Source organism: Miniopterus natalensis, chromosome 1 (genome assembly GCF_054644295.1).
Source record: "Miniopterus natalensis isolate mMinNat1 chromosome 1, mMinNat1.hap1, whole genome shotgun sequence".
NCBI lineage: Eukaryota > Metazoa > Chordata > Mammalia > Chiroptera > Miniopteridae > Miniopterus > Miniopterus natalensis.
In genome coordinates, this window is record NC_142081.1 from 16,274,181 (window position 1) to 16,297,137 (window position 22,957).

The 22,957-nt window shown below is 42.5% G+C and overlaps 1 protein-coding gene across 5 annotated transcripts in view; it reads left to right on the forward strand.

Annotated features, from left to right (window-relative positions):
- The window catches only part of CEP128 (centrosomal protein 128), a 291,713-nt gene that overhangs the window by 217,248 nt on the left and 51,508 nt on the right, over window positions 1–22,957 (forward strand). For all 5 annotated transcript variants that reach the window (XM_016220106.2, XM_016220114.2, XM_087818763.1 and 2 more), the window contains one exon: window positions 7,760–7,809. In XM_016220106.2, the coding sequence (XP_016075592.2) occupies window positions 7,760–7,809 (50 nt within the window). The remainder of the gene's footprint in view (window positions 1–7,759; window positions 7,810–22,957) is intronic.

A 22,957-nucleotide genomic window follows, 5' to 3' on the forward strand; every position in this document is an offset into this window, starting at 1 on the left:
GGAACTTAAATACAACTTTCTATTAGATGAGCACAATTTAGAGATAGTGTATGTAGGAAAAAACATGAGTTCATTCCTGGGGTTGAGCATTTGAAACTTACTCTTTATGTGGTGTTTACGATAGATCATAAACGTGTTCATTTTGCTGATGGCCACTTGTAGTCCTTTGACCAGGACAGCCCTTAAACCAGCTTAGGACAGTGACTTGTTTCCTAATGAATCTGTTCTTACTTTCTCTACTGTTTTGCTAATAGAAATGACAAAACTCTTAATAGTTGATGGAGTCAGACCCTTTGTTCTATATCTTGGTGTTTCTCCATGACAGAGCCAAAGATGCGGTGGAATGGGGTAGATTATTGTGTCGTTTTCTGTTGTGTAGCAGTTTTGTGGAGATGAGGTTTTAAATCTCTCAAGCTGTCAAGATGGAAAGTTTTACCAGAAATGAGTTGACATCAAATAAAATACAAGTACCTGTACTTGGGTATTTTACCGCATTCCCAAGAGACAGACAGTGGATTAGAAACCTCTCATTTATTGGGCCATTGGGCTCCATCTGTAGACCAGCATGTTGTTTCAGCGTCTGAGACAAACCACAGAGGGTAGCCATACTTTTTAATGTTGTTCTTCATTTGAACCTGTGTGTTTTCTGTGGTCAGGCCTGATGGGAAGACTCTTAACTCACTGTGGTATGTCTAGATATGTACCAGTGGGTGGCAGTAGATATGGCAGAGTTCTAAAAATGTAGCTACCAATCATAGATGGAGTCTAAAAGCAGTATACTTGAGGACTTTCCTGCTTGTTTTAAAATGTATCTGTTTATTTTTCAAACATTTTCCTGATTTTAAGTCATACTGAAGGGTAATTTTTGAAAAATAATAATAGGAGCCCACATATATAATTTTTACTATGTACCAGATGCTTTTTTAAGTGTTTTACATGTATTAATTTAAAACCAATACATTTTATTGTTTTTGAGGTATTTTGGCTAATGTAGAGTCATATTGTTATTCATTTATCCTAATTACCTTAACTAATGTAATAGAATAGGAAGAACATTTACTGACAAATGTTATTTTAAGATGAGAAACTGTTCAACTGTCACTCATTCATTTAAACAAAATCTATGTTGTTTTATTTTGTGAGAAATTCTGTATGTTGTATGTTGAACACACCTTGCCAAAAACTTACTGCCTTTTCAACTGTCTAGGTATTTGCTTTTCATCAAAGCCACATATTCTTTTTTTGTTCTCACCTGAGGATATGTTTATGGATTTTAGAGGGAGATGGAGAGAAAGAGAGAGAGAAACATTGATGTGAGAAAGAAGCATCAGTTGGTTGCCTCCAGTATGTGCCCCAACTGGGGATTGAACCCTCAGCCTAGGTATGTGTCCTGACCAGGAATTGAGCCCACCACCTTTTGGTGTATGGGACGACGTTCCAACCAACTGATCCAGCCGGCCAGGGTCAGAGCCACATTTTTTTATGTTATCTCCCAAAGTTGAGGAATTCCTTTATGGCCGCTATTAACTTCTCACATATTGTTGATGTTACACAAGTGCTTCAGCAAAGTTTCCTTTAGGTTTGGGAAGGTAGCAGCAGTGTATAGGCATTTTTGGTAGAGGCTGGAATACTATGTCATTTAAATACAAACCTCAGCCCAGCTGGTGTGGTTCAGTGGTTGAGCTTAGACCCACGAAGCTCATGGTCATGGTTCGATTCCCGGTCAGGGACATGCCCGGCTTGTGGGCTCCATCCCCGGTAGGGGGCGTGCAGGAGGCAGCCAATTGATTACTCTCTCATCATTGCTGTTTCTACCCCTCTCTCCCTCTCCCTTCCTCTCTTTGAATCAATAAAAACCTATTTTAAAAAATTTAAATACAAATTTTGGAAGGCAAAGGAGGGTGATCACTATTTTGTAAAAAGTACTGGCACCTGTTCAATTCAGAAGCCCTGGGCTCAGGGTCATGCACGTCTTTTAACTAGCCGTGTGACATTGACAGTGGCTTTTATCTGTCAGAACTCAGTCCTCATCTGTAAAATGTGAGGTTGGATGAGATCAGTGGCTTTCAGTCAGCATAATTTGTTGCCTTGTAGCTCCACCATGCACCACAGGGCCTACCCAGCATAGGAAGGAAGTCCATCAGGCAGGGCCCCACACCCTCCACTTTTGCTTCCACCAAAGCAGCTACCTCTCAGCTTTCTAAATTGTGTATTTATAATATGCATTTGAAAGCGCATGATTTTATTCATAAGACAAAACTCTACTTCTTTTTAAAAAAAGAAAAAACCCTGGTCCCAGCAGTCCCTTCTGTCCCTAAAATGTCAATGTTTCTAGTAACTGGGGAGCCAAGGAAGAAAAAGGGGACTTGTCATTGTGTTCTGCATGTAGCCAGCGTCCTCAGCATCCAGTGCACAGCTGTGGGAGGCCGGGCCCATCACTCGTGACCTCCTCAGGGTTGTGGAGCACTGGTTAATTTAATCAATCTCATTATACTGCAGCTGCCGTCCACAGAAGGATGGCTCACATTTACTTTTTAGCAAGTATTGAATTCTTTGGAGGATTTACATTATCTATTGTTTTCGGTAAATGTCAGGACGCACAGAGTAACACTGAACAGGAGTACTGAATTATTAAGTGAGGTAACTAAGTGCTTTTCTCTAAATTGTGATCATTAATTCACTGTAGTCGGCTGCCAGTGCTACTCTGCCCAGTGCTGTTGTGATGAATGCTGCTGTGGTTGATGCCCTGTTTCTGTAACTTTCTCTCTGTTACCAGAAGGGCCGACTTGTAGTATGGAGGAGATGTTTTATAGTAAAGGTTAAAGGGAAAAAACCTACTAATTTCTAAACGTGATCTCCAGCCTCTCCGTGAAGGGTCAGATTGCTAGGTGAGCACGTTGCTCCTGCACACCTGACATGCTTCTCATTTCAAAAGCAAATAAACTAACCAACAACCTGCCTGCTTCCTTGGCTACCAGGAATCAGAATCAACCTAAAAAAGTGTCAAGCCTCCTTTGAACAACCAGACCACCAGCTGTAAAGACTGCAGAAAAGCGGTGCAAGACTTTCTTAGCCAAAAACATGGTCATGATCTATTACCTCGAGTATATTCCAGAGAAATGCAAAGTGGAAAAAATGAAACAAATTGATTCTCCAATTCCCATTCGTGGTGTCCTTTTGTTGTTGTTACTCCTCACCTGAGGATATTTTTTCCATCGCTTTTCAGAGAGAGTGGGTGGGAGGGGAAGAGGGGGAGGGAGTGAGAGAGAGAGAAACACATTGATGTGAGAGAGTGAGAAAGAAACAGAGAAATATGGATGTGAGAGGGACACATCGACTGATTGCTTCCCACACCCCTTTGAGCAGGGGCCTGAAGCGAACCCACAACAAGGTACATGCTCTTCACAGGGAATCGAACCTGTGACCCTTTGGTGGGCGGGCCAACTCTCTTAACTACTGAGCCACACTGGCCAGGGCTGGTGTCCTTTTTTTAAATGAGATTTCCCCTCACCTCTTAAAGACCATATATAATAGTGAGCATCGGCTCTAAAGAATTAGAGCCAGTTTGAAGAAAATACACAGGACTGCAGCCTATTTCACCAAAAAAAAAATCTTTCATTAACTAACATTGATGGAAGCACATTTAGCTAGAGCAATCTGCATGGCAGTTGAATTGCTGTTTGTATTGAACAGCAAACCAGAGAGTAATAAAGCAAAACATGGACATGCCAGTGGTGAGCAAGGGAGCAGAGCGGCCCTTTAGCTTCTCCATGCTGATCATTTGTTCTAAAGTCGGTCAGCAACAAACAACAAGATTGCTCATTATAGCAAGGGGCACCGATCACACTCGGTTGTCAAAGCATCATGTCACTTCAGTTGTCCAGAGGTTTCATCTGTGTTCTCTCATCTTCCGTCTGCCTGCAGTAGAGCAGTTGCTTCCCAGCAATGCCCAGTAGCCGTATTTCATCTGCACAGGTTACTAACTGTTCATCATTCCAAACGCGTGTGCTTGAACAGTGCCCTAACTCTAGTGAGCAATTGCACAGAGTAGTGATATAGACAGAGAAGGCAATTTGGGGAAAGTAAGTTAAGTAGAAAAGGTAGAGAAATAGTAGTTGAGGAGGGTATGGATATAAAGACCTTGAAGCCGGTTGTTGACATCAGAGAACTAAAGGAAGCGAGAGGAATATAAACGTGCATTTTTTAGAAAAACAGTATGGAAGAGGTACAATTAGGTACTGAGTGGCACAAATGAGAGCATGATGTGATAAAAAAGGGCAGGAAGATAGGGGAGCAAAGCTCTGGCTGTGGCTCTAGCACCAGCTAGGTATCTCAGGCAAACCATCTGCCTTCTTTGCGCCTCATGTCTTTATCTATTTGTTGTAGAATGAAACATTTCACTGTAGAATAGAAAGTCCTTGCCTACCCTTAAGTTGTCTAAGTTTCTGAATAGAGATAAAAAGCTTCAATAATACCCATCCCCATAGACTTTTAAAAATGACAGCAATCCTACTAAAGCTAATTTAAGTAAAAGAAAATAAAGTCTAAGAGTTAAGTGTGCTCGACAGGGGTGATCTTGTCCTCAGCCAGCTCTCTCTGTCTCTGGGCTCTGCTACTTCTTCGCCAGCTTCATTATTGTACTGGTTTCTTTTACATCGTAGGAAATACAGGCTGATAAAGCTTGCAGCTTCTGCAGGGGAGGGATTCTCTCTCAGTATCCAGGTTAGTACCTGAAACGGGAGTCCTGCTGCCGTTCTTAGTGTATGTGCCCCGGGAGGTCAGGTGCTCTGACTGGCCAGCCGGGATCCTGACCTGCTTCTGTGGCAGAAGAGCTCAGCTGGGCCCTTGACTGAACCTTTCACAGAAATCACATGAGGAACAGGAACAGGACGTTCTCACAGGGAAGGGATGTGGCAAAGAGAAAAAACAGAAGCAGATGCCCACTTCTACTCTTGGTGAAAGCTAGGATGGAGGTGGGTGGGGGTGAGCAGAAGGGGGTTCTGTATTTTAAATGCCAGCCGTAAGGATTCTTTTGAGGTTGTTATTGGTCAGCCATCCAAAATCAAGCACTGCTATTGGTGTCAGCTTTGTTGGAAGAGCAGCATGACCTTTATGTATTTGGAGAAAACTGGGAACGTAGTTTTTTAATTGCGGTTATTCTATGAAGCTCTGAGGGTGAACTGAACTCCCACCTATATTTTATCAGATGTGTGGGTTGAGTTTGGCGCTGTGAGTCAGTATCCGTTATCTGTCTAGTACGTCTTAGCTAACGCGTGTGATGTTTGCCTTATCACGTTGAACGACAAATAAGATCAGTTTCCTTTAATGGGTGCTGGGCCCCTCTGTCCATCACTCCAGTACCATTACACAGTGCAGTTCATTACAGGGCCCAGCTTTGAGAAACCCCTAATATCTGTAAGTAGTGCAACGCAATGGCTCCATCACATAGGAGCAGAGTAGTGATCTTACATCTCACAGACATTGAAGAGAGTTGTGTTGAAGGAAGAGTTTACTGAAACCAGTGAGTAGGCATCTTGTTTTTGCCTGTCCACCCTGCTTGCTTCTGGTAGCAGAACGCTGAGTTTGCACTTGGAAACTCCTTTCTGTTCTTCATCCCCTCCTGCTGAGGTTGTCAGTGAAAGCACTTGATGCTTTCCCCCGGCTGAGCAGTAGGCAAGAGAGCTAAGCTAGGCTCGCTGGCTCTTCTCCTTATGGAATTTCATTTTGAGGGGAAGGACACAAAGATGAGAGGCACCCAGGATAAAATGCCCGTTAGCTCAGCTCCCTGCATGCCTACCCACCCAGGCCAATGGTTATTCTCCCCGGAGTCTGGATCCTTTTTCCCCATATCTCTGTTACTCCTCCAGCTTTCCAATAAACTCTAAATGCTTGTTGTTCAGTTAGCAGCTGGTTGCTATCTATGAGCAGGCACAAGGCACCAAACAATCTCCAAATTCCGTTTAAGGTCACAATTCTGTGAGTTGGAGTTGGCACTGGGCTCCCGCCTGTGTCATCTGTGGTCATCTTCAGTTCAGCTGGGCAGCTCAGCTTCTGGGCACTTGCTGGCTGCTGGTGGGAGCAACCTGCAGAGTTTCAGGGGTGGGAAGAGTCTTGGACTATGTCTCTTGTCATCTCAGCAAGCTGGACTGGGCTTGTTCAGATGATAGTGACAGGGTTTCAAGTGGAAAAGTGAAAATGTGTAAGGCCTCTTGAACCCTCAACGCAGATTGGCACAGAGTTGCTTTTGCTCTTCACCAAATCAGTCAGGATGCAGCCTAGATGCCCGATGGGGAAAGTTGTGCTTGTGACCCCTTGATGGAAGTAGCTACAGTGTCACAATGCAAAGAGTAAGGACAGAAGAAGAGGAGTGATTGAGGGCACTCAGTCTGCCGCACCCCACGTTGGTTTCTGCACCAGATAGCTAAAGAACTTGACATGCCAACCAAAAACCCTTTAGAAACCCACCTTAATACATTTCCCTGCTCCTCTAACTTACTGACGTAACTCTGATTATGAGAGATCTGGGAGCCAAAGTCAGCTCCCCTGTGGGATACAAAGCAAAAACTACCTCATCCTTCATCCCAGTGCATTGTGTCTTGAGAGGACTGCTTGCCACTCCTCTATATCTCTCCCACCTCCAGTCTCAAAGGGCCATCACCGTCAATGATAGCACCTACCAGCTCTCCTGAAGTTTCAGTGTATTGCCCACCCAGCTATGCTGTATACCAGCGTGACTTGGCTTCCCACTGTGCTATTGCTTCCTGCTGCATCTAGCATAGCACTTGCTAAAAACATTTGCATATGCCTTCCTGGGATCTATATTGAATTTCTGGAGGTTACATTTTCCTTTTATGCGGCACAGCCTCTTGGTAAGTTCTATCAATCACAGCGTAAGGCAAATGCTAATATTAATGTGCACCGCTGTAGGTGTTTATTGCCAGTTTTCATCCAAGTTCTGACTCAGCCCAGCCCTCTCTGGGTTTGTGAGATCTAATAAGATCACAGCACAGGGTGGTATAGCTGCAGGCAGAACATTCTACTTGCCAAATATATGCATATATATTTTTACAGCAGGTTCATAAATTAATGCCGGGCACCGAGACTCTGTGCCTGTGCGCAGGCATTCAGACAGAACTCTCTTCAGTGACTCCCCCCTTCCAGCCACTGATTTCTCTGAGATGGTGCCAAGCTCTTGGTCAGATGCAGCTTCAATGCGTCCCACCCTTTCAGTGTGAAATGATAATTAATGTGACTGTACGGTTAAGGTGGTGTTCTACTTCCATTAATAACTAACCCATTATTCCACGGTATTTTAATTTGCTTATAAAATTTTACTGGCTTGGAAGTTTAAGAGCAAATGGTTTGTTTCTCATTTTTATTTCTAAAGAAAAAAAGTGTATGTTTTGTTTTTTAAGGAAAATTTTGTGTTAAAATTTGAGTTGTATGAACTGGACCAGATTTCTAAATCCTGGTGTGATTTTGGGTTTGTATCGAGTTGGTCTCACGCTCTGGTATCTCCACCAGAGTGGGACCTCCCAGGGTTTCTCAGTGAGCTTGGGTTTGGCAGGGCCCTGAGCTCTGCCACATCTCATCCGCTGGGATGAGACGGCATTTCTTTTACATTGCTTCTCACATTTAAGCATCAAATTCTGTTTCCAGGCAACAGTTTATACAAGCCAGTGACTGAATTGTGTTTGATAATAAGAGGCAACCAAATTTTACATTGCAGTTTGATGGGTATTTTACTTTCTTGTTGTAGATCTGCTGGAGGAGACCTACAGAAAAGATGAAGAAATGGAATCTCTGCAGGTAAAGTAGATTCTCCAGGAGCACAGTTGTCCTGGGGATAAAAACATTTGTGTGTTTTTATTTTGTTGGTTTTTTTTTTCTCTGTTAGCCTTTAATATTATCCCATTCAGACCACTGTGGAGTAAAAAACAAAAGGCAGAGCTTTAAAACCCACATTGGAATTTGCTTCCTTCAAAAGTGTTTGAGAGTGTTTACAATCTCCTAAAGCAGGAAACCAACTCAGGTCCTGGCCAGTGTGGCTCAGTTGGCTGGAGCATCATCCCGTATTCCAGAAAGTAGCGGGTTTGATTCCCAGCTGGGGTGCGTGCAGGAGGCAACCCATTGATCTTCCTCTCTCTTTCTCTCCCAAAATCAGTTCAAAAATAAAAAGCCAACTCTGCCTCTATGCTGCTCTTAAACGGAGCCTTGATTCCTCCGTCTACTTAATAGGAACTGCGGCATTAGGAAATGAAAGGAACATCTCTGCGAAGTCCTTTCCCCCACAGGGTTGATAAATAAGGACGAATTTGTGGAACCTGCATTCTCATGTGAAAGTCAAAAATTTCCTGACTCCATGAATGTCATCTAGCAATGACCAACCAAGAATATGAACACATATATGGCCCTTAAGACTTACCTCATATGCCTCTCAGTTCACGATGGATTTATACACATAGCTTGGATTGGAAAATTCTGTTTGACAGTTTGCACTAGAATTTTAATTGACATTTCCATGGAATGAGCAATTGATGTTAACTTGGCGTCTGACAAAAGTTCTCCTTTTGCTTTGGGCTGGCTTAGAAATGGGTAACTCAAATGTCTGTCTTTACTAGGGGAAACATAATCAGTTATATTCATATGACAGAACCAGTCCACTTAATGTCAACGTTGTGGATTAAGAACAGTAAATACTTTGGACATTTAAAGTTCTTCTTGGGCCTGGAGATGCAAGGCAGGGCTAGAGAGTGATGTAATGAGCTGGCTTGAGTGTCGTAGAGGTAGAGATGTTTGCTTCTGGCGAATGAAGGATGGGTTAAGCAAAGCCCAAAGAGCAAGGGAAATGTTCTATAATTGGGGATTCTTCTATTTGGTACAAAATCTGTTTGGAGAAAATTGTATAACTGGTCTGAAAATGATCAGGAGTAGTATAGTTCTGTGTATCTAACAGAAATGGCTTATGTTAGCCACAATTTTGTACAGATTAAGTTCTTTAATATCTTGAGCTACATTCAGGTATAAAAAGAAAGAGCCCTGGTTGATCTAGTCTGGGGATGGGAAAAATCTCAAGAGCATACTCGCCCTGCATATCTCTGAGAAATAATTATCTGCAGTGCTGTTGTTATAAACAGCAAAGCTTCTGTGTGCACTAAATGTGTATATTGGAAAGGTAATAAAGACTTTTTGAGGCATTTTGGCTAGGCACCATCTTTGCCCTGGAATACCACATATAAACATATTTGTTGAGTATATAGTACGTATCTGGCCTTTTGAAATGGAAGCACAAACCTTTTTGAGTTTATTTCTCTCACAATATGAATATTGGAACCAGTAATCCTGTTAAATTTAATAGCCTATGATGCTTCTCAAATATTTATTAAGCACTGGCAGATTTTCTACCAAAACGTCCACCGACTGCACTAGAATGTGTCAGCCAACTAACTATGGGCATTTTTAAATGTAGGTTATCATCCAGTATGATGTCCAGCAGCAGACAAGTTCAGTGTTGGCACTTTGTAGAGGTAACTGCTGCCTAATACTAATACTGTATTCAGATCTGAGGGGAGCTGGCACTCAGAGAGCACAGGAGCAGACACCCCACAGAGACTTCCGTGTCCCAGACCAGAGGAGACCTGTCAAAGGGGCCTCAGTCCCAAGTCTCCATGTTCAAATGTCAGTATCACAGGTGATAATTTGAGAAGACTATTAATGTAGGTTGAAGTCCTACAGTCACACAATAGAATTTGGGGGGAAAAAGACAAAGTAATTTAAAAAAAAAATGATAACACTAAGGACTAGAGGTTGACAACTTTGAGCTTTAAGTCTGGTCTGCTTCTGACTCACTGGGTAACCTTGAGTAACTCAATTAACTTTGCTGGGCCTATTTTCTCATCTGAGATATAAAATCACAAAACTGTCTTCCAGAAGTGCTTAATGCGGATTAGATTATCCCAGAAGGGAGAGCTAAATATGCGATTCCAGTTTACAGTGTTTGCAAATCCCCATGTATCCAAATAGGAGTCAGTGTTACTGTATTTCATGGTTTCCTCCTTAAGGGTAGTGGGCATTTATCTCTAAACCCTTTCCAATTTCCTGTAACCAAAAGGTGCTCCACTTGCTCCTTGAACAAATCTTTATTGAGCACCAGTTCTGTGCCAGGCCCTGTGCTAGGTTCTCAGGACACAAAGGTAAGCTGCTTACATTGGATAGCTTCTTGCCCCTTACACCTGGATTAGTGAAAAAGAATCGTAAATAGGCGTTTATAATAAAATGTTGAAAAATGCTACTAGAGGGAACGCATAAGTCACCGTGGGAGCATATAACAAGATGATCTGTGTTTGTTTGGTGGAGATAATGGTAGTCTGGGTGTAAATGTAGGGGGCGAAGGTGAGAAGGATGAGCTGGGATGGAGTGGCAATCCATGTAGGCTTCCCAGAGGAGGACAATATTTAAATAACCAAGAGTTAGCACTGGCAAGTTTGGAATGAAGATAAGAAAAGTTTTAGGCCATGTGAAGGATGCAGGAAGGCCCAGGGTAAGAGAACATCAGTGTCATATTTAAGGGACTGAAAGAAGTTTTGTATGGTGGAAAGTAGTGACCGAGAGCAGAGGTGAGATAGGAACTTGCGAGGTAAACAGAGGTCTAAATGATCTTCTAAAGGAGTTAGGATTTTACCTTTAGTATGTGGGGGAACGGAAAAGGGTTTGAAATAAGAACAGTATGATCAAATTTGCATCTTTAATATATAACTGGCTGTAAAATCACTGGGGGCAGGGAAGATTGAAATCGGGAAGACCAAGTGAACAGGTATTTGTGAGAATGTGGCAGGCAATGGGGTTACCTGGATGGAGTAGAGGTGGAGAGCTTGAAGATGAGGGGGCGGCTCCATGTCGTATCTTACGATGTAAAAATCTTTGGAACTTGGAGATTGGCTCTTAGGACGTAAAAAGGAAGGAGTTAAGAATAACTTTTAGGGGTTTTTTGGGCAGTTCATGGGTGGTTGTTACGCGACGAGATAAGGGAAAATTGATTATTCAGTTTTTGATAGTCTGAGTTTGGTGCCTTGAAATGTCAGATGGCAGGGTCAAGAATGGGGTTCGTGTGTGAGCTCAGAGGAGTTTGAACTGGACAAGCAGAATTTGGTGTCATCAGATCTGGTTTTCACACCATGTAGATGACACTGAAAGCCATAGGAGCAAGGGGAACTCCCAGGGAAATACGCAGAATGAAGAGGTGAAAGGGCAAGCCAGGGCCCTCAGGATCCGGACACACAAAGGACAGGCCAAGGATGAAAGTCCTGCCCCGAAGCCTAAGATGGAAAGAAAATAATTTCAGGAGAGCATGGAGCCATGAAGCTTAGCCAAGAATATTTCAATAGGAAAACAATCAATACAATTGAATACATTTTTGTTAAATCCCTGAATTCACTTGGCTAAGGGGTCTAGGCTTTAGAATAAAAGTTTACCAGGTGATGAATTGTGATTTCCTGTGAGGCAACTCGCATGCCTTTCTTTTCGCAAAGATCCACTGCTGAGCTCAGTGCCTCACCTTAGTAGGTACGCTGTAAGTTTTTGTTGACTTAATAAACAAATAAATGCCCCCATGCCAAGGCCTTATTTACATGGCACCTATTCCTGCTTCTCTCGAAGATCTGCCTATTAGAAAACAACCATCTCTGCCCCAGAGTTCAGTTTTTGTTTAAAAAATTCGGGGGCTACGTGCAGATTCTGTCGTTCCTGGGCACACACGCACCCCAGTCCCCGTGCTCTCTGCCCTGCTGTCCCTTTTCCCTGCCTCTCTGAACGTGGTGTGGAAACAAAGGGTCGAGCAGCGAGTGCTAGAAGTTAGGGGAATGAAAGAGGGTAAATGGGGGCGACAGGCAGCAGGGAGGGGAGTGTTTTCAGTCTTCTGAGAACCACAAACAATGGAGTCAAACGTATTTGACAGTGATTTTCACCATGCAGTTGGTAATTCCTCAGATTCTTCACTGGAGCTTAACATTGTCTGGCTCTGGTTATTTTGTGTGTGTTGTGTGAAGTTCATTTGCTCTTAGTTACATTGTGTGTGCTGCTCTTAAAAACAGAGTATTGGCTTTGACTATAAATGTGTGGTGCAGCATGTGTCCTATTTGCATATGGGTTTGAGGTACATTGAACAAGCAGATCCCTTCTTCAGCCCGCCGGAGATCAGCTGAAGCATTTTACAGAGACGTAAGAGGGCAATCCGTTTTTCCTGTTTAGCTGAGAAGTATCCAGGGGCTGACATTTTACCAGTGACGGCCTGTAGTGGCAGGTGCTGCTGTTGCTTTTGTTTTCATTTTAAAATTACCAAACTACCTCTCATTGATTTATTGCTTTTCTCAGCATTGGTTTGTGATTCCTGAAATGCAAATCATACAAAAAGAGTATCATGGTTAGAGGAGAAAAGCTTTAAAGAGCTACTTGAGACAGTCACTAAACAGTAGATACCTGGAGAACGCACATGGCCCTTCTCCCATGTACACTACAGTCATCTCACTCTTCATTTTATTTTAAATGAGATAAAACTAGATTATTATGAATGTGATTTTTCTTACCCATATTCCTCTTCACTAGAAACAATATCCAGGTCTATAAACTGGTGACAGTAATAATCCTGACTTCATAGCGGGGGATTAGCTTGGACAGAAGGGTGTACATCTTGGCTCCTGGCAGGGCCTCCGTAGATACTGATTCCCTGCCCTATTGGAGCCCTGTCTTCCCTCCTTCCCTGCCTTTCTCTTTTTTCACCCTCTCCCTCTGTTTTACCCTCCTCTCTTTCATGGGCAACCATGATTTTAAATTCAGATTTGGGTCAATATGGGCTACATATGGGTATACATCACTTATTTTAAGAGGAAAAAGGAAACATTTTAGCTTTAAGATCTACAATCTAAATGTTACAAATATTTATGGACACTTTCTTCAGTATTAGAATTTTAAGTAGAAACGAATGAAATTATTTTTTTAATTAAAGAATGGTTTTATGGTTTTTAAAAAAGTAACACATCTTTCTCTAAGACATTCTGGAATCTGTCCCCATGAAGGATATCACATGGCATTATAGACATGTTGTTTTTCAGACGACCCATAATTATATTTAATGTCTCCCCCAGGTAGCTTTTAAAATAGCCTGGAATCTTCCATTAGAAGGATTTCATTATTTTGGGGAAATATTTTGGGTGTGGAGGGGCAGGTGTTTCATTTTGTTTTTGTTACCTAAATGGTGCTTAGGCCGAAACATTCGGAAGAGCAGGAGGGAGAAGATAACCTTTTCCTCAGCCCTGACTTCACGTCAGCTACTTATGGAGTTGCCAGCATATGGCAGCATGGTGTTTTTAAGGAAAAAATAGAACTCGAACTTCTCAGTTCTCTTGGAACAAGTCTAATAAATATTAATATAGGGGTATTATAATATGGAAAAGCGTTCTACTGTAGAGTTGGCAGACGTGTCTTTGGAGATTAACTGGGCAAGAAAAACCACCAAAGAAGAAAAACTGACATGGGCAAAGAAATTGCCCTGGCAGAGGCTGACAGTATAGTACATTAACATCTCAATAGTCCCAGCGGATGGCAGGTCCTCCTGGTAACCAACCATATGATAAACTGGACCAGTGACAGGCCAAATGGGCAATTTCCGTGGTTTTGCTGTCAGTCGTATCTGCCTGACTGTGGAATGCCCATAACCTGTCCTTTCAGACCACATAGTGGTTTGGAGAGTATAGATGTTGTGGGAGAAATGCCAGGTCGGGGCAGCTAAGAGTCCCTGAGTTACTCGGAAGGCAGAGTGAGGGTGAAGGGGGCGCTGGGCTCTAACAACAGGTCTCCAGGAGAATTAAAGGATTAGTTAAAGCAGTCCTTAAGTTTCTGCAGAAATTCTGACTTGCTTGGGAGATACTAAAGTATATTTTCAGAAGTCCTAATTTAAATAAATTGATAATATGAAATTGACAGTTTAAAGCTTCGTTAAACTAAAAGGCAGCAGCATCCCCAGGATGATTCCCAGGAGTTATAGTGGAACTTACGTAACTGTGGAAACCAAAACGTAATACACACCTACTTACGCTCCCCAAACTGCATTCCCGCAAGCACGGGCAAGTCACTATGGACCTATTTCTTTGTCCAGTTAAAAAACTGTCCTAAACAATGACATCGATAAGAAAATGGGTGATAATGGGCGATGGGAGGGTTGGCAACACTTTGCCACTTTCAGGGAGAAGTGAGTTAATGGCTCGTTAGAATCTCTTTTCTCAAAAGTGAGGAGGCTTCCCAAGACTCACATTCCACGTGAGGTCTCAACAGAGATGAAACTTTAGAAGTTTGTATCAGGGTCAAGCAGGGTCTCCACCAATTAGATCTGCACACTTCAGTTTACTACGTCCAGAGGCCTCAGGAGAGCAGGGAACCAAGCTCAGTGAAATAGATTCCACTTGAAATGTTAATGGTCATTAAATTTTATCACCCTCTTTTACCTGAAATTTGCAAATTAATTTTAATTTTAAATTTATGACAGAATTAAACTGGAAAGTAGAAAGCCCTGAGAGTGAACTAGTCTTGTGTCTGAATGTATTGGAACTGATTGACTAGATCATTTTCTTTGGAGGGTAAAAAAATATAAAAACGTGGCTAGTTCTGTTTATTCAGAGGGAAGAGAAACACAGGTCTTCAGCATTCAGCAGTCAGCAGTCTCCTTGAGTCAAGCTTATTAAAAAACCTCTAAAAAAATAGACTCCATTTGGAAACACTGAAAAATGCAAAGACAAAGTGTAGCCTTTGAGCTCAAAAGCCCAAATTTTACTCTGTGACAGAAAGTTTCAAAAAGTTGGTAGTGGAAATGAACCAAGTTTGTGTTACAGTTTTCGTAAACTGCTCCCACAAAGTGGGAAATTATTTTATCTATCTCCATACACCATGCCCTTTGCAGTTGACTCCATGAAAAGCAGCACTTCCATAAAACATCCCTCGGTGCCTTTGTCAGGGTCCGAGTTCTGGGTCCCCGGGGCGGCGGGGCTGACATAAAGAGCAGCTTGCGTTGACCTGCGGGAAGTGAGAAGGATGTCAGTGCCTTAGGGTGGTTTGCTGTGCAGAGCTTGTCTGCGAGCTTGGCCATGCCTGGGCAGCTTCGGTGGCGTTGCAGAGTGAGAGATTACGTGAAGACTGTTCTCCATAGCGCGGACCCGCCTGCTCTCACTCCACCTTCCCAGACAGGCCTGCAGCTTTGTACAGATAACCACGCGTCTTAGTTCATTCAGGCTGCTGTAACAAAAATACCTTCGACTGGGCAGCTTAAACTAGGCACTTCTCACAGTTCTAGAGGCTGAGAAGTCCAAGGTCAAGGCAGATGCAGTGCCTGTATTCAGTACTCACATTGATGGATTTGGTAGGTGGTGAGGGCCCACTTTCCTGATTCATAGATAGCCCTCCTCTCACCCTGTCCTCACATGGCAGAGAGCAGAGAGAGCACTCTGTCTCTTTTATGAGGGCTCCACCCTTATGACCTAATCACCCCCAAAGTTCCTGTCTCTTAATATCATCCCATCAGGGGTTAGGATTTCAACCTGTGAATTTTGGGGACATACAAACCTTAGGCCATAACACCAGGTTCTCCCTTTTGTCTTCTATTTCCTGATAACATTTACAGTTGTGAAAAGCAGTATTTAAGTAATGAAACAGTAGTGTGCAACAAATTCGGAAGCAGGTGCTCATCAATAATATACTTCTGGTTGAAACAGTTTCCATTGACTCATAAGACAAATCTTTGAGGTTTGAAACATCAGTAGAACATCATTGAAAGAAATTATAGTTCTCACTTCAGGACTGTCACCCAGCCCCATCTCTGGCTGGTTTTCCAGAATATAAAGGAATACTGCCGAAGATTTCCCCAAGCTGGAGTCTTGAAAATTCACTAAGATTATGTTTCTCTCTATTAACAAATACTTACTTAGCACTTCTTAATTCCTGTCAAGATTGCGCTAGATCGGCCCCAAAGGGTGACGGTCTGTGCGTCAAAGGAGAGGAAATAAACACCCTCTGACTTGCTAATGAATGATACTAATAGCTAATGAGCGATTTTTTGTGTCACGCACTGTGCTCAGATTTCTCAGTATAGGTCGTGTGTTCCTTACAACAATTCTGTAGGGCAGATACTGTTATTCTCTTTGTGCAGATAAAGAATCTACGAAGGCTTGTAGCTGGCACCTCCAGTAAGTGGCCCGGCTAGGATTTGTATAAGGATCTGCCCGGCTTCCGGACCACTAACTGCATGTACTTACTGCCTCACGGGCTTATGGGGAACTGAACTTCTACACTTTGTTTGTTTAGGTTCCTGGCCTTTCTTTCTTTTAATTTCTTCCTTTTGTTTTTTTCCTACGAGAATGATTCATTAGCCAACATATTAAGTCTGGTAAAATACTCACTGACCCTCTACCTCCTCAAAAAAGAGACTGTAAGAAACTAAATAATTTTAAGAAAGTGCCTTGAATAAGGCACTACCAGGGACTTAAAATTAGTGACACTCCTCACTGCCTTTCTATAACTTTAAAGCTCCTTATAAAGCCCTAGGCTATAAGCTTACGTACCCGTGGCAACTGGGACAGTGTCATATAAATGTATACATTTGGCCCTTGGCATGTGAGGACGATTTTAATTCCTGGGGCAAGATGAGGGGCGACGCAGTAATCTCGAGCACTTCTAGGAAAGAGAGGGATCATTTTCCTCTTTCCATTCGGCACCTTTTCTTTCTGCTCACTCATCATGTTTTAAATAAACAGACTGAAGAAAGTTGTTGTTAAAGCCCTCCTCGGGCGTCTTCAATTTCAGTTTTAAACCAGGTTCAGGATACTCTGGCAAAAATTAAAGGCAACACTGAAAATGTTTGCATGAATTTTAAATTGTGCAAAAAGTGATAAAACTAAAATGAGCTACAAGAATGGCTAACAAGCATCTCTTGCATCTTTGTCTTTTTATCATAATCAGTGATTATTTTGGTTTCAAAAGATTGATTCTGAAGTGCATTCATTTTCTAGAGCATCTGCATTCCACTTACTGCCCTAAATGTAATCTGTTTGGAGTTTAATGTTTGCTGTTAGAAGTGCGGAGGCTTATTAGCAAGCTAATAAATAACATTTAATGTCTACTAACAATATTTCTGTATTTGCTCATGAAATGAAATAGAAAAATATCACGTACGAGAGACCATGTCTTCGCCACATTCTGGTGTAATTGAAATTCCAAGCTCTCATTTCACTGTTGTAAAAGAACTAACAAGTTTGTCACGAATGAGACAGGCGGGGGGAGGGGGGGGCTGCATTTCTGAGGCAGATGATGGATCTGAGCTCCTGCAGCCCAGCCCCGAAAGAGCTGGGAGAGCAGCACAGTGGCACTGCCATTTACCTGCAGCTGCACCGCTGGTGAAGCTGAGGCCCTCGCTTTCCTTTGTCCTGATAGCGCCCTGGTGGTGCTGACCGCCTGCTTCCGCTGCCCAAGCCAGACCCAGAAGGCAGGGGAGTTGCAGCTTCCTTAGGGAAGGCATGTGGCACAAATATAACCCCTTTTACTGTAGAGTAAATAAATATAAAAATGTGTACCAATAATGGATTTTATTTGCACATTAAATTTTATTGTGCTTTGCTATGCGGACACCTGACATCTGTTAGAAATAAGCCTGGAATGCTGTCCTGGCGTGTGCGATTTTGGGAGAGAGGCTCCAGAACAGTTTCCCAGTGTATCCCCTCACCTCCTCCACACACACACAAAGTAGCCCTGGTGGTAATAAAAAGGCATTTATTGTCTATTTGCTCATAAAATGGCACTGTTAGCATATGGTCTTTCCATTAGCTTCATTTCGCAGAGCTATTAAATATATGTATTTAAATGTGACCTTTAAATTGTTCTTGAGAGTTAGCAGAGACGCCTTTGAGTCAGGTGGACCTGGATTATACTCTAAGCGCTGACATTAAGCCAAGTGTGGGATTCAGTACATTTAATCCCTTTGAGTCTGTTCCTTAGACTTTAAAGGAACAACATTAATAATGTTCACCTACTGAGAGTTTGTGTGAGCATTAAATGAGAACATATGTGAGAGCACCTGGTACAATTTGGGGCAAAAAATCAGCTTTTAATAAATAATGCTGCTCTTTATGATCCTGGTAATTTAAAGGGATGTTTTCGCCAGCAGCCGCCAGTACACTGCAGTCCCGGTCCTTTTGTTCCTGGACTTAGACCCTTTTGTGTCCCAGGGGCTGTGCCTGGCTGCGCTCTGTCCCCGCGTTTCTGTAGGTCTCTCAGTTGATGGCTCGTTTCACCGTCTTGTTGCAGCGCAAATGGCATCTCTTTGTGGGAACTTGACCTGACCCCCTGCTGAAGTAGGCCTCTGCCCCGCGCACCCCAGGCCCGGGCTGAGCTTGTTTCCGCCTCTGTCTTCCCTGCAGCCTGAGCTCTGTGATGGCAGAGATTGTATCTTCCTTGTCAGTAACTGTGCCCAGCCTCCGACCCGGTGTGTGCAGGGCCAAGGGGACGAATTAATTAAATGAGTCAGTGAGTGGGAGACAGGGTGGGAGGGAGGGAGGGAGGGAAGGAAGGAAGGAAAGAAGGAAGGAAGGAAGGAAGGAAGGAAGGAAGGAAGGAAGGAAGGAAGGAAGGAAGGAAGGAAGGAAGGAAGGAAGGAAGGAAGGAAGGAAGGAAGGAAGGACACTGGAATGAAAGAAAAAGTGATGACCAAAGGAAGAAACTTACCTGGCCTGAGGAATGTTTATGTTCTGGGTGTATGTATTTATGCGTACACAACTTGTAAATGTTGTTTCAAAGTCTACAAGTTGGATAAAACTTTTCTGGCCCCTGTTCTCTTTTCTTCTCCCTGGTCAGTGTGTTTCAGCTTATCTTCTCCTTCCCGAATCTTTCAGGTCTGCCGCAGGGTGGCCTCTGTGAGGCGGGGTGCAGTTTTTACAGGACACCAATACCTGAGAACAGAGGGTCGCCGTACCTCCTGTGCGGGGCCAAAGTCTAAATATTTTCAGTTTTACAGGCCATGTGCTATCTCACAACAACTCACTCAACTCTGCCATCATGGAATGAAAGCAGCCCGAGGCCACGTATAAAGAGATGGACGGGCTGTGCGCCAATAAACTTTATTTATGGAAACTGAAATTTAAATTTTATGAAATTTTCACGTCACGAAATAGTGTTCTTACTTTGATATTTTTTCAGCCAAATAAATATGTAAAAACCCTTCCTAGCTCATGGACCCATGAAAACCATCAGTGGGCGGGATTTGACCCACTGTCCCCCTTTGCTGACCCTGCCTTGGACTGAACTAGTTCAGTGGTTATCTAGCTCAAGGATGTTTGCCTTTTTAAAGGTTAACTGGAAGGGAGGGGGGCAGTCAGAGAATACATTTCTGAGTTCTCCCTCAAAGAATAAATTTCCACTGGTAGAATTTTAAATAATTCTGCAAATGGTAGGAACGTATGATTTTGAGTCACCAGACGTTTCTGAACTCCTAAAATCGCACGCACCAGTGCTTTGTTATCCACAGGTAAGGCTGTAAGTGTTAGGGGTGGTTTCATCGCCCACTGAAACTGCCCGGGTGTGTCTAATGAGCTCTCGTCTCATTTACCCCTTCATTTCGTGGACTCTGGAATTGAGGATCGATTCCTTCCAGGAATGATTTTGAAAGCAAGACTAAACTGTGGTTACTTTGAACTCAATCACGACTCTGAAGGAGTAAAAAGGTTTAAATTTCAAGGAATGATTTTCCTAAAATTTGTGACTTTATGTTGGGTAAGGAATTATTTTGGGGAACATTTAAAAAGTACAACGTGACATTTTCTTCACATGCGGATATTAAAAGCTTATTGAAATTATTATAGTCCTATTGGTGGTGTTTTTATAGCTCTTACTATGTATAGTGCTTTCAATGAGTTTAAGACAGTAGAGCTTTCCAACTCTTTTTCTTTGCTCACATCTCTCTCAAACAGCCAAAGCTACAGTTTAAAATTCTACCCTGGGAAGATGCTAGTCAGACTGCAGTGAGAAATCAGAAGGAAGCTCAATTGGAAGAAAAAGCAGTTAAGTATTTCATAGGTAGAAGTATTTAGGATATTTAAGACTGAATAGTGAAAATACATTTACTGTACTTTAGGATATAGAGGATAAGCCAGTCTTCAGGTATGCCTTCGAGAAGTGCCACTAAAAACTAAGTTTGTTGGTTTTTTCCCCTTTCTTAGCCACTAAGAATAATGCACCACTGATTTTCAGAGTACAGATAATCTAAGGTTAATTTTAAATCCTTAACCACCTTCCTACCTGTGCTTGTATGTTAGGAAATAGAGGTTGATAATAGGTTTAATCATAGTCAAACTGAATTAGGAAGCAAGAAAAACCTAACTCATGTCAGCCAAATCCGTTATTTAAATCCAGCTGCTTGTGCCTTGATTACCCTTACGAATCGCTCTCTCTGGAATAGCTGGTGAGAGTTACCTGTACCCAGAAGCCCACAGAGGAATATGGGAGTGGGAGTGGGAGTAAGAGAGTCCCTAATATAATGTTCCTTGTGCTTTAATTCCCGAAAAGAAACGGCTCTGCGTGTAAATTAGGATGTGAATTATTGAAATTGCTCAAAGGTAAGCAGTTTAATTCCCGAGGTGGACTGAGTGCCTGTACCATTTAATGACTCAGTTCTGTGACATGCCTGCTAGCCAGCCATCATGTGCTGAGATTCAGATATTCAGGAGGAAGGAGCTTGGGACAAAGGGTTCTGTGGTTACATGGGTTTCCTTGTGAACATGCTTCACCTAGAAACCCAGGAGATATTTGCCCTTGAGGGACACGAAGGAGATGTCAGCCTCAGGGAGTCTCATTTGATGAGCTGTTTTTGGTGGCAGTGAGATACACACCCTGAAAAACAGCACACCCTATTGTTTCCCCAAGTTGTGCATGACACAACCTACTCATAAATTAAGCCATAATCACCGCTGCACTGTGATTTGCATAAGAGTTCAGAGCCTGTTCACCTGATATATGACTCACCTCACAACTAGAGACATGCACTTTATTTCTCAGAATGTAAATCCTTGAAAAAATAATATGGTGTGTTGGCTTCTGGGCTGTTGGCTTTCTCCCCCCACTACTCAATTCCAGTTCCTGCATCTCTCTTGGGGGACAGTCAATCTTTGAAATTACATTGGCTGTCATTTGCATTGCCCCTAACCACCATCATAGCCTTTATATTACCTGCAAATAATTTTTAGTTGTTCCCCAGTCCAAATGTTGTTGACTGAACTCCTGTTGCCTGGTACCAGCAATTTCACTGTGGAACTGAGCAAGAGTAAGATAATTCTGTGTCTTTTGCCCTTCATTTGGTTGCAGTCCTACCCTATAGGCCCACCTCTACGCATCACATTACATCCGTGCTTTAAAGAAGAATCTTAAAGCGATTCTTCGTTTTCAAGGAAAAACAACAAAAAACCTCCTTCATTGCTTTGTGGTTTGAAATACAGAGGGTAAATCTGCGATTTTTTGGTATTAGTTTCATACAGTTGACTGGAAGTGTTTGTAGGGATTTCAAGCAAAATCCTTACCTAACTTCTGGCTGCATTTTCCAGCAGGAAACCCTATGAAATGACCCCAGAGACACATTTGCGTGTCTTTATCTTCATCTTTCTCTTCCACCCAACTTGCATTCCCCACCCAGGAACCCATCACATATCCCACTTCAGTGTAAGTGCAAACTCAGCCTTTCCTGAACGGTGTCAAGCTGAAGTATAGTGGTCAGTCATGGCCTCATAACAAGCAAGGTCACAAACCAAAAATGCCCACCTGGGAATATAGCAGAAGGAAGCTGAAGAACAGCTGGGTGCCTCTGGGCTCTGTCACGGCAGTAGGAGTGGATGAGAGAACAGGTCAGGAATGTAGAGAAAACACTGACTCTCTTGGTAAATCTTGTGATCCTTTCTGCTTCCGTTTTTCTGCTTCCGTTTTTTGCTTTCTGGGTGAAAAGCAGATAACAAGGAGCGTTACTGGATATTCCTTCCATGCAAAGAAATGATGCACCTTTTAAAACTGGCTTTTTTTTTTTTTTTTTTTTTTTATAAAATGTTGAAATTTTAGACAAAATCTTGATGCTTTGCTGTGGTATTCTTTTCAATAGAATTTTGGACCCTGAAGTAGATTATTTGGAAAGGGCTCATAAGCAGCCAGTGAAAGGAGTTTACAAAGATTGACTGCAAGTATTTGATGATGGCCTAATCAAACACTGGATGATGGGGAATCCACTGCAGGCTGCCTAATGCCACCCATCCTAAAGTCTAGAGTAATTTTGTCTGACTTCTCCTAGATAAAATACAATCTTATGTATAGATTGCTGATTCATTTGGTGTATTCAAAGCCAACTTATGCTGCATTCTATAGCGTTTTTGGTTTTGCAACTTTGAGGTTGTGATTTTTATCTCTTTATTTTGTTTTCATTTATTTTAAATCACCAAACTGATCCTTTTTTGTGTGTGGTGGTTAATAAAGGCCTTTCCTTTCACTTAATAGCGTGAAGCTTGGAAAGGAATACATTTGAAATAACTACTAGCTCTTTTAATTATTAAAAAATGTTTGACAGTTTGTTAAGTGCAATGGATTGCTATTGGAAATGCATCGAGGAGAAAGGTACATATTTGCATTTCATGTTATATGGTTCATGTAGGCAGCAGCAGGTGAAGTGTGAGCGTTGATGAGACAGGGTGAGCACGGACAGGAAGAAAGAATGCCGAGCAGGGGTTGTCCTGGGTGAAGCCAGGCGGATTTTTCTTCCAGGACAGAGGCTTTGTGCTTTCCCAACTGTGATGGCAGGGAGTTACAATTATATGTCTGTCATAGACCTGTAGTCCCAGAGAAGTTCCACCATTACTCTGTACTCGTAAAGCTTCTTCTTAGACTTGAAAGGGATAGA